We start from the raw sequence: 14,196 nt of genomic DNA, 5'->3' as shown, positions 1-14,196 counted from the left end.
CTTTGTTTTTGTGGAGTTGGAAAAATGGTTCCTCTAGGGTTGGTGCCTGTAGCTCACCCACTCTCCTCAGTGATGTAACAGCAATGAGGAAAGCAACTTTCCAAGTGAGAAATTGCACTTCACATCTATGCAATGGCTCGAAGGGTGGACCCATTAGTCTGGTAAGGACAATGTTAAGATTCCACACTGGAGCAGGTGGAAGTCTTGGTGGAATAACTCTGGAGTCCTTCCATAAAGGCCTTGATAACAGATACTCTGAAAAGGGACAGATGCTGTCTATTTTGAAGGTATGCAGCTATTGCGGCGAGATGTAAGCGTATGGATGTGTAAGCCAATCCTGACTGCTGCAAGTGTAGTAAGTAACATATTATATTTTGAATGGAAGCATCTAACGGGATGATTTGGTTATTACAATATATAACAAACTGCTTCCATTTAGCTTTGTAGCAAGCCCTTGCAGTAGGCCTTCTGGCATCTTTAATGATTCATACAGTCTGGTGGAAGGTTCAGATAACCAAACTATGATTTCAGTTGCCAGATCGCTGGTTGAGTTCTTTGGGATTTGGATGTCTTACGTCTCCATGGCACTGTGCGAGGAGACTGGGTGTGAGATGTAGTTTTTGATGAGGAACAACTGAGAGCTCCAACAGGGTAGTGAACCAAGGTTGACGGGCCTATGTGGGAGCTACTAGGATCAGTGTGAGGGATGTTTGTCCAAGCTTCTGAACCACTAGTGGAATGAGTGGAAGAGGCAGATTAGCATAGGCAAATATCCCTGACTAGTTCATCCATAGAGCATTGCCTTTGGACAATGGGTGTGGATACCTGGAGGCGGAGTTTGGGCATTTTGTGCTGGTGTGTGAAGAACAGATCTATCTGTGGAAAACCCCACATTTAAAAGAATGGGAGGAGAACTTGAGGGTGAAGTTCCCACTCGCGAATCTGTTGTCTCTGCCTGCTGAGAAGGTCTGAGATTGGACTGTTTACTCCTGGGAGGTGTTCTGACAGGAGAGAAATATTGTGATGTATGGCCTACCTCCAAATGGCTTGTGCAAGGCGTGACAGCTGTTCCCCCCCCCCCCGTTTCTGTATGTAATACATGGCTGTAATGTTGTCGGTGCGGACTAGGACAGCTTTGTCTGGAAGGCTTTGAGCGCTAGAAATACTGCTAGCAGCTCTCGATGATTTATATGAAGTTGCTTTTGCTTTACACTCCACAAACCTTGAACTGTGTGAGTTTGAAGATGAGCTCCCCAACCAGAGCACAATGTGTCTGCTGTTAGCACGGTCTGTGGAACTGGGTCGATGAAGGGCCACCCTTTTGATAAATTGTGGATTCCACAACTGCAGAGAGCGATGGGTGCGGCCATCCTCCAACACTACATCTGACAATTGACCCAGAGACATATTCCAATGATGTGCTAAGCTTTCTTGAAGGGGACGCATTTGAAGTTTTGCATAAAGAACAATCATGATGCAAGACCCCATCATTCCTAGTAGCTGAATATATTCGAGCTTTTAGTGACAGGTCGGGCTGAAACGGAGATTAGAGCCTGAATATTGCAGATGCTGGCTGCATTGTGACAGGCTAGAGCTTTGAGTATTGAGAGTGGCTCCCAAATATGTTTGTGTGTTGGAGATAGGACTTAAACACATTTACTGTGAACCCCAGATTGTGCAGTAATTGTAGTGTTATTTGAGTGTGCTGGAGACACTTTGGGTAAGAGCTGGCTTTGATGAGCCAGTCGTCCAAGTATGGGAAGACATGAATATGCTGTCTTCCCAGGTGAGCAGCGACTAGTGCCAGGCATTTGGTGAATACTCTGGGGGCAGAGGTGACTCAGAATGGAAGCACTTTGAACTGGTAGTGTTGTCCCTCAACCACAAACCTGAGATATTTGCGATGAGCGGGATGTATTGAAATATGGAAGTATGCGTCCTTTAAGTCTAGAGTAGACAAAGTCGCCTTGCTGTAGGAGTGCGAGCACTTGTTGAAGAGTGACCATATGAAAGTGATCTCAGTGAATACATTGATTTAGCTAATATAGGCATGAGAGAGCTGTCCTTTTTGGGTATGAGAAAGTACAGGGAGTACACGCTCGATCCTTGATATTGTAATGGTACAGGCTCTAAAGCTCCCTTTTGAAGAGAGTGAACCACCTGTTTGAGGAGCTGTAGATACTCTGGTGACATTTTGTGTGAACGTGGGGGAATGTTTGAGGGATTGTTGGTAAGCTCCAGGCAATAACCAGATTGAATAATTCCTAGGACCCATTTTTCTAAAGTTATTGTAAGCCAGACAGGGAAGAATTGAGAGACAGTCCCCAGACAGGTGTGGAATGATCAGAGGGAAGGGGAGGCAAGTAACTGTTTATTGAGGGGGAGGTGGTGGTGTGTGTGGACCCTTTACCTCTTTTCCTTGCCATTATTGCCTCTAAATCCACCTCGAAAGTAACCTCTTTAAGAGGATGACTGACGCCTTTATACGATGTAGAGGTGTTGTCTGTAGATATGTTTTTGGAGCCCCCCCTGTAGAAGGAGCGACGAAAAGGTCCCCGACTGGATGGGGACCGTAGGGCTTCCATAGATTTTGCAACATCTGTGTCCTTCTCTAAGGAAGTGTCTACAACAGGACCAAAGAGATGTTCTTTATCAAAAGTTAAGTTTAAGATAGAAGCCTGTACTTCGGGTTTAAACCCTGAAATTCGAAGCAAGACGTGCCTTGTTAGCAAGACACTGGTGTTGATTGCACGAGCCTAAGTGTCAGCTGCATCTAAAGTGCATCTAATAGATGTGTTTGAAATTAACTTTCCTTCCTGAACTAGGTCGTGTGCCTTCGACTTCTGTTCATCAGGTAGAAATCGGAGCAATTGTTCCAATTTGTCGTAGTGCACTCTGTCGTATCCAGCTAAGAGAGCCTGGGTATTGGCAATATGCAGTGATTGGCTGCCTGTGCAGCTACTCTTTTTTCCCCAGCGGCATCTATTAGTTTAGATTACTTATCTGGAGGAGGGGCATTCACCGATGTTTGTGAGACTGCCCATTTACGGGCATTAGAAATCACTAAGGAATCTAATGGTAATTGACCCTCAATGTAAACTGGATCAGATGGTGCAGATTTATACTTTTTATCGACCCTTTGTGCGCGAACCGGATCTTTAAAGATGTCGTCCGCATGTCTTAGCATACCCTTAAGCATAGGCAGTGTGTGAGTGGATCTTTAGGAAGCTTCAAGTGACTTTATGAAGCTGAACTACATGATATTCAGCAGCCCTATTTATTAGTTCCATGTACCCTACATTATCAGGTAGAGAGGGTTTTGTAGGGTATAGATTTAGATTGTTTTCTGTGTTTGGATCGGTGTTATAATCGTTCCATGGATCAGGACTATTATCATCTACCCTGTCCCTGTCATCCTGGTTGTCAGGTGATTGTGATTGATGACCAGTTCCTTTTGTTTCGGGTCTGGGTTTGAAGGCAGGAATGTCGAAACAAGGCTCCTTCGATGAAGTAGTAGTTGTTTTATCTTTCAGTGCCAATATTTTTAAGTTGATGTTTTAGGCGCCAAAGTATTCGGATTCGAAGATGGTTTCAGTACCAAAGGAGTGGATGCCGAAACGTGTTTTGGTATCGATACAGATTGTTTCGGCTCGGTGCCCGAATGCAGCCGACTCGATCCCGAGCCAGAAGGCTTTAATATTTCTTTCAGTGCCGGGCCCGAAGGCGGGGCGTTGGAAACGTGTTGTCGGTGCAGACCTTGGCCCGAAGGCAGAGGAGGGACCGGGGCCTTTTTCTTAGGCAGAGGTGGAGTTTGGGGGATGGGGGGACCCTGCTGAATCTCTTCAACCATGTCGGAGTTGGCTACTGACACGGAAATGAGCTCCTTTTCTTCCTCGGCTCCTTGCGTGTCGTAGACGTCTTGTTCGTAGTCTTCTCCAAGAGATCCGGAATGGAGCCACTGTGTTGGTGTTGCATTTCGTGACGTCGAGCCAGACGGTCACAGAGCATCTTCTTGCACTGGAACAATTTGCACGCATCACAGTCTTGTTCGTCGTGCTCCAGGGAGACTCACCAATTGCACACTTCGTGCGAGTCGGTGCGCGAGTACTTGGCGTGGTACCCAGGACAGTATTTAAATGGAGTCCATTCCATCAACTGCAAGGCGGGCCGACGCGGCTAGGCCAGACGGTCTTCCACGAAGTTTCCGATCGAAAGAGATTTTCCTGAAACCGATAGGATACGTGGACAATGGGAAACGCAAACGAATAACAATAGCATCGAGGGTAAGTAAATTGCACACCAACGGGAACCCGAGGAATGGTTTCGAACAGGAGCACAGCAATACACATCCGATGGTGGAAAAAAACTATCTAACAATGGAGTCGCTGCCTGTGAGCAATATCACAGAAAGGAGGAGTCACCTTACCTCATGACTGGGAAGACTTTTTCGAAGAAAACAACTTGCAAACATCCAGACCCAACACTAGATAGCAGGAGTATGCAAAGCATGTGATCTACAGCTCATATGCCTCGAACAGAAAGGTTTACAACTAAAGCTGATGTAGAAGCTGCAAAGCCAGCAATGTTTGCAGCTTGGACGTTGGCTTTAGCTTTAAGCATGGTGGCTGCCTGCCTTTCTTCTCTATTTATTTAGTTTTGGAGCATTTACGGCATGCCACACTAACTTCACATGTTTAAAGCTAAAGCACGGCGTGCCACAAATGGTACAAAAGTAATTAATAGAAAAGAAAGGCAGGCAGCCGCCAAGTTTAAACCTAAAGCCAATGTAGAAGCTCCAAAAGTAAAGAAGTAGAAAAGAAAGGCAGGAGTCGGTTGTGTTTAAGAAGCCAACCTACAAACTGCAAAGTGTGTGTAAACAAAGGATAAAACAGTCAGAGAGAGGATACTGTAATACGCCAATACTCCAGCAGAGGAGTAAGTCATGAGAGGGTGAGACATATACCCTCACAAAACCATACAGAAGAAAGCTTTTAAAAAGGACACACAATTTAACCAATCATCGGCGAGGGTTTGGCCAAAGCCAGTAGAAGTGGATACAGCATGCCTCGCAGAGCAGCTCATGCTTGATGGCTAGGCTCAACATAAAAAGGAAGAACTGAGTTCCAAGTGGAATGCAATCATCCCCCCAAAAAGGTGCCCATAAGCCCCTAGTAGCCTATTCGGCTGCAACACATACAGTGTCACACTTGCAACAGGTTAGTTAAGAATTTGTACATGCTGGGACACAGGGAGGATAAGAACATCAGTGCAATATAGTCCAAGTCATTCCCCTAGCAGCTTTGCTATCTGAGGATGCTGCTTTACTGATGGGGTACCAAATAAAGTACTATTACCTAGAGTGCATAACAGTATAAAAGCTATGCTATCTCCTGGGATTATACTTTACTACATGATACTCCCCACCACAATAATGTGGGACTATGTCTTTTCACAAGGCCTGTGGTATCCACAGGGAGTTTCTCCTTTCTGTGAAATAGTCTATTAGTATGACTGCAGTGCCATCACAAAGTTGTTGCGTTTCGCAGGATCCTGTTCTACTGCAGCCGAGGCACTGAACACATTGTACAGATTAGGCACGGAGTAAGTTATATCATTGAGCAATTTATCAAAAATACATATCAAACTCTACAAAGTGTGGTTGACTCCTTCCAAAGCTCTCTATCCAATCTTTCACACCCCCACACAATTTAGCTGGTTATGAAGCCTTACATTTCTTTGACGAAAGTGGCATCTGGATTTGGGAAGATATTCCCCTCGTTCCGGCCAGGAGCACTGCCAGGACAGAAGAAATTGATGCGGAGGTAGGTGTAGTCTCCCTCAACAGACATGCTGATATTCTGTACGATGAAAAAGAAAAAAAACTATCAAAAGGAAAGCAAGAAATAAAAATAATAAACACAAACGTAAAAAAGTTATTAGAACAGTCCTGTGGCAAGAGCCATAGCAGAAGGGACTCATGCAAATTTCCCTTGTACCCAGAAAACTCACATCAGAGGCAAAAGGATTACACTTTTTCAAGCACAGCCTCAACAGTACAATTATTATTAAGAGGTGACTATGCTATGTTGTTCTTGAAAGAGAAAATACAACCTTGACAGCTAAATTTCAAGGTTAATGCATTATTTTTCTGTTAATAAGCGTTTCGAGCCCCTTCATGTCATACCCCACAGACTCACCAGCCTCAAAAATAAGAGATTAAAAAACATTAACTTTTTTCTTTTTTTTTAGACTGGGTCATTGTTTTACTACGTTGCATCACTTTAAGAGCTAAAATAAAAACAAACCGCTTAATAAAGAAAAAATTGGTATGTATTTGCTACTTAAACAAATCTCTCAAGTATAAGTAGCACGTGCCTAACACAAGTATATTAGTAGGTATCACCCCATTCCTATCCAGCATTGCTCCAAAAGAATGCTCATAACATTCTGCTCCAATGTCTCATCAATTCTTAAGACAGAGCTGTCCTATAGGGCAGCTATAAAGAAGGCCCAGCCGCACCTTGATGGTGGCAATATGAAATGGTGTAGAGATGCCAAAAACTGGCATGACGACAGTCTCATACTTCTTGTCAATAAAAATCTTCTTTTCGCGGATTTCTGGTTCCTTTGGCATCATTGAGGCATTCCGATAGGAGACGTTCGACTTGCGTGCTCTGCAGTGAGGGGAAGGGAGTGAGGGAGGAAGATTAATACAGAGGATCAGAAGATTTGAATAGGGTTAAATATATTCCATGCCTCACCTTTTATAATTCCCATGTTCCCTGCCAGTCTTCCGCAGAATACAGCTGTGGGGCTACACCTGGCATTTGCAAGCCAAATCCGGACACAAGACAAACTGATGCTGGTTACCAATACTGTGAGAAAGTGGCTCTCTATATCCTGTTCCCAAATGGGTACAGGGTGTACAGAGTCCACAGTCCCCAGAGGCTTGGCAGAGGCTAAAGTTAGATATAACCTTACTCTCTAAAGTGGTAGCTTGGTCGAGCAGTAAGGCAGTATCAGAGGACAGTGTAAAGCATTTGTTGTACACATTCAGTCAGCAAATGGTCTCACACACTCAAGAACTGAACTCTAGACGAATGGTTTGTATAAAAAAAGATATGGTTGTTTTATTTTAGAACCAACAATAGGTATTCAAATATATTTTCTCAGAATGAGATGCTTTATATAAATACTTTTGCAATATGCAATTGACTTTTGTAAACAGTTACAAGTGGTTGCAATAGGCAACACTATTTTAAACACAATAATGCATTGAATTCAATGGAAGTTTCAAGTTATTTGCAACAGATTACTTTTGTGATTACTTTTGGAATTCCAGGACTGGATCCTAGATTCAGTCCTGGGTCAGTACTTAGAATCAAGTGATAAAAGTCTACTTAATTACTGTGATGATTTTTAAATAATATTTAGCTATTTTAAAAGTTGATACTTAGAAAATATTTCATAGAAAACAGTCAATGATTCCCTATGGAAGAAAATTCAAGTTGCAGGTACAGTATGTTCTCGTTACTTTTGTAATCCAGTACTGGGTTGGTGCTTGGCAAATGTCTTGAATGGAATATGCTACTTACCAGTATGCATCTGTTCTTGGCATGTAGAGCTGCAGATCTACACACTTGTGCATAGATCGCCATCTGGTGTTGGGCCCGGATGTTTGCAGTTTGTTTTTCCTCTTGGAAAGTCTTTGGAAGTCACGAGGTCGGTGACTCCTCCTTTGGATTGTATTGCGCATGGGCTTCGGCTCCATCCTCAGATTGTTTTTCGCCAGAAGGGAAAGATGGAGCGTAGTAGTAACAGTGAAGAGGCTCATGTGTGTGGTATCTAAATAAGATAAACTGGAACAGATACAGGTAGCCGGGGAGGCGGGTAGGCGTGTGTAGATCTGCAGCTCTACATGCCAAAAACAGATGCATACTGGTAAGTAGCATATTCCGTTCGAGGCATATGAGCTGCAGATTACACACTTGTGCATAGATTATATAGCAGTCCCAACCTTAGCGGCGACCACCCGTATCTGTTGCAGTGGTTTGAAATAATGTTTTGAGTACAGCCTGGCCCACACTAGCTTGTTGCTTAGTTTGCACGTCTACACAATAGTGTTTAGTGAAAGTGTGCGGTGTTGACCATGTAGCTGCTTTGCAGATATCATCTAATGGGATGTTGCCTAAGAATGACATGGAAGCCCCTATCTTCCGTGTAGAATGGGCTTTTGGGGGAACGGATAGCGTTAGTTTTGCTTTATGGTAGCAAATTTGAATGCATTTTACAATCCACCTAGCTATCCCTAATTTTGAGATGGGGTTTCCTTTGTGTGGTGGAGAGAAAGAGACAAACAGTTGTTTGGTCTTACGGAAAGGTTGTGTTCTCTCGATGTAGTAGAGTAAGGCTCGTTTGACATCTAGTGTGTGAAGAGCTCTTTCTGCAACGGTTTGTGGTTGCGAGACAAAATACTGGTAGTTCTACTGATTGGTTTAGGTGAAAGGGAGAAATGACTTTTGGAAGGAATTTTGGGTTCGTACGGAGAACAACCTTGTTATGGTGCATTTGGAGAAAAGGTTCTTGAATGGTAAGTGCTTGTATCTCACTGACCCTTCTAAGGGAAGTGATGGCTACAAGAAAAGCGGTTTTCCATGTTAGGAATTGTAGTTCAAATTTGTGGAGAGGTTCGAAGGGAGGCCCCATTAGCCTTGTGAGAACGATATTTAAGTTCCACACAGGTGAGGGTAGCACTCTGGGGGGAATTATTCTTTTAAGGCCTTCCAAGAAGGCTTTAATGGCAGGCACTCTAAAGAGTGATAGGTGTTGCCTGTTTTGTAGGTAAGTTGCAATAGCTGTGAGGTGTAGTCGAATGGATGTATAGGCTAGATTGCACCTTTGTAGGTGGAGTAAGTAGCCTATTATGTGTTGAATGGACATGTCCAGGGGATTGATGGTGTTGTTATGGCAATAGACAACAAAGCGTTTCCACTTGGCGGCTTAGCACGCTCTAGTGGTAGGTCGTCTAGCTTCTCTGATGACGTTCATACAGTCAGGGGGAAGATTTATGTACCCGAATTCTAGGATTTCAGGAGCCAGATCGCAAGGTTGAGCTGAGCTGGGTCCGGGTGCCTGATCTCTCCATGGTTCTGGGTTAAGAGGTGTGGAGAGAGGTGTAACTTTTGGTGCGGTACTACAGATAGTTCCAGCAGTTTGGTGTACCACGGTTGTCTGGCCCACGTTGGAGCTACTAGGATTAGTGTGAGGGAGTGTTGTTGTAGTTTGCGCACCACTAGTGGAATGAGTGGGAGAGGCGGAAAACCGTACGCAAATCTGCCTGACCAGTTCATCCATATCGCATTTCCTTTGGACAATGGGTGTGGGTATCTGGCGGCGAAGCTTGGGCATTTGGCGTTTGTGGGTGGCGAAAAGGTCTATCTGTGGATGTCTCCACATTTGAAAGTACTGGTGAAGAACTTGTGGGTGAAGCTCCCACTCGTGTATCTGTTGTGTCTGTCTGCTGAGCAGATCTGCCACAGTGTTTTGGACTCCTGGGACATGCTGAGCTAGGAGACAGATTTTCTGGGGTATGGCCCATCTTCATATGCTCTGAGCTAGTTGAGAGAGCTGTGGAGAGTGTGGGCCGCCTTGTTTTTGAATATAATACATGGCTGTCATGTTGTCTGTGCCGATCAGGACTGCCTTGCCTGAAATCTGAGTTTGAAAAGATTTTAGGGCTAAGAAGATTGCTAGTAACACCAGATGGTTGATATGGAGTAACTTTTGTTGAGGTGTCCATTTACCCTGTATGGTGAGATGTAATAGATGAGCTCCCCAGCCGGAGAGCGATGCGTCCGTTGTCAGTACTGTCTGAGGAACCGGGTCCAGGAATGGTCGCCCTTTGGAAATGTTTGTGGTGTTCCACCACTGCAGAGAGCGATGGGTGCGACCGTCTACCAACACCAGATCTGTTAATTGACCCTGGGCCTGGTACCACTGGCGAGCTAAGCACTCTTGGAGAGGACGCATCTGGAGTCTTGCGTGAGGTACTATGAAAATGCAAGAGGCCATCATCCCTATTAGTTGCATGAACACTCGAGCTGGAAGGGAGTGTTGTGCTATGAATTTTGTGCGTAGAGCTTGAATGCTTGCAATCCTGGCAGGATTGGGGTAGGCTAGCGCTCTCGAGGTGTTTACGGTGGCACCGAGGTATTGTTTTATGTGGGATGGTTGTAGCTGGGAGTTCTGGTGGTTTACCGTGAAGCCCAGTTGGTGAAGTAGTTGGATAGTGATGGACGTGTGTTGTACACACTGAGTGTATGATTTGGCCTTTATCAGCCAGTCGTCTAGGTATGGGAAGACGTGAATGTGTTGTCTTCGCAAATGTGCTGCCACCACTGCTAGGCACTTGGTGAATACTCGTGGCGCTGTTTTGACTCCGAACGGGAGCACTTTGAATTGGTAGTGTTGTCCGTCCACTACAAATCTGAGGTACTTTCTGTGAGCGTTGTGCACTGGAATGTGGAAATAAGCGTCTTTGAGGTCCAAAGTGGTGAGGAAGTCGTTTTGGGAGAGGAGTGGAAGTACCTGCTGAAGCGTTACCATGTGAAAATGGTCTGAGTGTATGTATATGTTTAAGGGCCGGAGATCTAGGATGGGCCGTAGGCTCGTCCCTTTTTGGTATGAGAAAATATAGGGAGTAGACTCCCATGTTTTGTTGGTTGGTAGGAACGTGTTCTATCGCCTGTTTCTGTAGGAGGGAGATTACCTCCTGCTTTAGTAACATTAGATGTTCTTGTGACATTGGGCGTTGTCTGGGTGGAATGTTTGGGGGGGTAGATATTAGTTCTAGGCAGGAGTCTGACCGAATTATTTGTGTTACCCATTTGTCTGAGGTGATGGTAGCCCAGACAGGAAGGACATTTTGGAGTCTGCCCCCGACCGGAGTGGGATGGTCTGGGGGTAGCGCGGGGAAGTCATTGGGTAGGCGGGTTGGCAGAGCGGGCGGTGTTTGTTTTGCCTCTGCCTTTGTTATTGTTACCCCTGTAGCCGCCTCTTTGATAACCCCTTGTAAAGGTGGACTGAGTAGGGGATTTGTATGAAGTGGACGCGGTATCTGAGGAGTAGCCTCTGGATGTACTCTGAAAGGAAGAGCAGCGAAAGGAGCGTCTGGGAGTGTGTGACTGCAAGGCTCCCATGTGTATCCTTTTTCATTTTTTCTAGGGCCTCATCCACTTTTGGGCCAAATAGATGTTCCTGGTCAAAGGGATGGTTAAGGATGGAGGCTTGTACCACAGGTTTAAACCCTGATATCCTTAGCCAAGCATGGCGACGGAGGAGGACGCTGGTATTGATGGCCCTGGAGGCTGTGTCTGCTGTAACTAGGGTGCCACGTATGGAGGTATTAGTAATAGTTTTGCCCTTCTGAATTAGTTAGTTGGCCCTAGCTTTATATTTTTCAGGGAGATGGTGCATTATGCCTTCTAACTCGTCATAATGGGCCCTGTCACATCTGGCCAGTAGCGCTTGAGTATTGGCGATACGCCATATATTGGCAGCTTGGGATGCAGTACGCTTGCCTGATGCGTCCAGTAGTTTAGATTCTTTGTCAGGTGGTGGTGCTTCGCCTGACGCCTGGGAGTTTGCCCTTTTACGTGCGATGGATACTACCAGAGAATCTAGTGGCGCTGGCCCTCTGATGTAGGAGGGATCTGTGGGGGCAGATTTGTATTTTTTCTCGATGCGCGGGTTAATGACCCTGGCTCTAACTGGTTCCTCTGGCGCATGCTTTACCACTCCTTTGAGCATAGGCAATATAGAGGTGGACCTATGTGTGGTGTCGAATGTGTCGAGGAGGAAATCTTCCTCCACGGGGTCGGTGTGTAAATCTACCCCGTGATAGTGTGCCGCCCTTTGCAGTAGGTGGTTGAACCCCAATGAGTCTTCTGGTGGAGAAGGTCTGGAAGGGTAAAGATCATCTTGTGGGACGTTGGGGATATCAGGGATATTGTAATCGTCCCATGGGTCTGGGGATCCTGTAGGGGTGGGGTCCCCTGTGGGTAGGTCCTGGGGCACATCCCCTACGTCATCATATGGGTCCTCCTGATCATCATCGTCTGGAGACGGGGTCGGAGAACGACGAGGTTGGGGTGGAGAAGGCGGAGGGGGTGGAGGAGGGGAAGGTGGAGGAGGTGGGGAAGGTATTCTGAAAGGAGAGGTAGCAGAGTCCTTCCTCTTTGGAGGTGGAGGCGGAGCAGGCTTCTCCAAATGTCTCTTTTTGGTAGAGAGTGTTAAATGTCCAGTTTTGGGATCCTGGGTAAGTGTCTTTTTGCAAGGGATCCGGTGTAAATAGTTCTGGTGAGGTTGGTTAGTCCGTCGGCGCCTAAGGCGTCGGGGCCGTTGGTTTTTTAGGCTTTGCTGTGCCGGTTCGTTGCTTGGATCCCGGCTTGGGAACCTCAGGTTGTTTGGTAGGCGCCGAGATGGGTTTCGGCTTCGAAGTGTCGGTGCCGGTGGCCTTGTGTGCTTTGGTCGGTACCGAAGATGGTGTCGGTACCGAAGAGCTGGGTTTCGACCCCGAGTGCTTCGGTGCCCGGCTCGGTGTCGATATGGAGGCCGGTTTCTTTTGCGGTGAGGAAGCGTGTTTATCGGCACCAACGGTGGGCTGGCTCAAGCCCGAGCCGCCGGAAGGCTTACTTGGCTTCTTTACCGGCCCCGAAGGTGAGGTGTTGGAAGCAGTGTCCTTGGTCTTGCCTAGGCTCGGAGGCGAAGGCATGACCGGAGCCTTTTTCGGTGCCGGCGAGGGTGTGGGGTGGGGGTAGATCAGTACTCACGAACCTCTGTGCCGGAGTGATGTCCTTCACATCTGAGTCGTCGGCTTCGGAAGCGCTGACGAGGCCCTCATCGGTGTAATGCTGTTCTGGAGCATCGACGCCTTCTCCGAAGATGTCGTCCGGAATCGTCGCCGAGGAGTGTGCCATGGTTCTTCTGGCTCTTTGGTCCCGAATAGTCTTTTTGGACTGGAAGGACTTACACGCCGGACAGTCTCGAGCCTCGTGTTCAGGGGAGAGGCAGAGATTGCATACCTCGTGGAGATCGGTGTGGGGAAATTTGGACCCACATCGAAGGTGCTTTTGAAATAAATGGAGTCCTTTCCATTAGCCAGGACCGGAGCTTGGGGAGGCCCGAAGGCCGCCGTCGACGACTGAAACCGAAGGTCTGTGCCGATGAGAAGGCGCATCGAGTGGGGAAATCGCGATCGAAACAATACCGCGATTTGGGGTGAGCACTGCACGTCGATCGTCGAACTGGAAGCTGTTCGGAACCGGAGCGCGAAGATTACATCCAAGCCCGATGGCGGAAAAAAACAATCTGAGGATGGAGCCGAAGCCCATGCGCAATACGATCCAAAGGAGGAGTCACCGACCTCATGACTTCTAAAGACTTTCCAAGAGGAAAAACAAACTGCAAACATCCGGGCCCAACACCAGATGGCGATCTATGCACAAGTGTGTAATCTGCAGCTCATATGCCTCGAACATAGAGTTATCGGTTTAAAGGTAAGTACTCGCCTGGCAGAGTTGAGGTTCTGGGCATAGACTCAGGGGTCCCCCAGGGTCAGGTAGGTACAGTTAGTTCACCCTCAGCGACACTAGGGCGGCCGGGTGCAGAGAGAGTTAGGCCCAATGTTATCCTATAAGGGATAGGGGGGCCTTGGTTGGTTGCTGCTGACTAGCAAGCCACGTGGCTGTGGGAGCTGGGCTCCTGGTCACTTACTCAGGGCAAGTGGGGAAGTAGATAGGTGTAGAGGTTGCACTGCCAGGGCCACTCGGGCGGCTGGGTGCAGGGTGCTTTTGAGCCTCGGGCACTCAATTGATTTCAATGGGAAATCTCCAGTTTAGAAAAAGATTGCAAGCACGGGGACGAGGATTCGAGAGGGAAGTTGGGTAGTTGGAGGATAGGTAGGTACCCCGGGATTGGGCACAGGGGGCCGCGGGGCGACGCAGGCAGGGGTGCCTTTTGGTGTCGGGAAATCTTACCCTCTGTTGATCACGGTAGGGGGGGCACCTTGTTCTGAGGCTGCAGGCTTCTTCAGGAGGGTCGAGGGAGGTCCTTGGGTGCCGGACTCGGGGTCACAGTCGCTGTGGGGTCGTCCTCATGGTCTTTGTTCACTCCGGCTACGGCCAGGCTTGGCTGGTG

The 14,196-nt window shown here is 47.0% G+C and overlaps 1 protein-coding gene across 1 annotated transcript in view; it reads right to left on the bottom strand.

Moving 5' to 3' along the window:
• Positions 1-14,196, bottom strand: part of LOC146771200 (FACT complex subunit SPT16-like) — a 267,181-nt gene that overhangs the window by 133,921 nt on the left and 119,064 nt on the right. Inside the window, exons 7-8 of the mRNA XM_085640304.1 lie at positions 6,521-6,674; positions 5,731-5,858 (exon numbers count right to left, since the gene is read on the bottom strand). Of these exons, the coding sequence (XP_085496430.1) occupies positions 5,731-5,858; positions 6,521-6,674 (282 nt within the window). The remainder of the gene's footprint in view (positions 1-5,730; positions 5,859-6,520; positions 6,675-14,196) is intronic.

Source organism: Triturus cristatus, unplaced genomic scaffold (assembly GCF_964204655.1).
Source record: "Triturus cristatus unplaced genomic scaffold, aTriCri1.1 SCAFFOLD_231, whole genome shotgun sequence".
Lineage (NCBI taxonomy): Eukaryota > Metazoa > Chordata > Amphibia > Caudata > Salamandridae > Triturus > Triturus cristatus.
The sequence above is the reverse complement of the archived record's forward strand: the minus strand, read 5'-3'. Positions and strand labels throughout refer to the sequence as shown.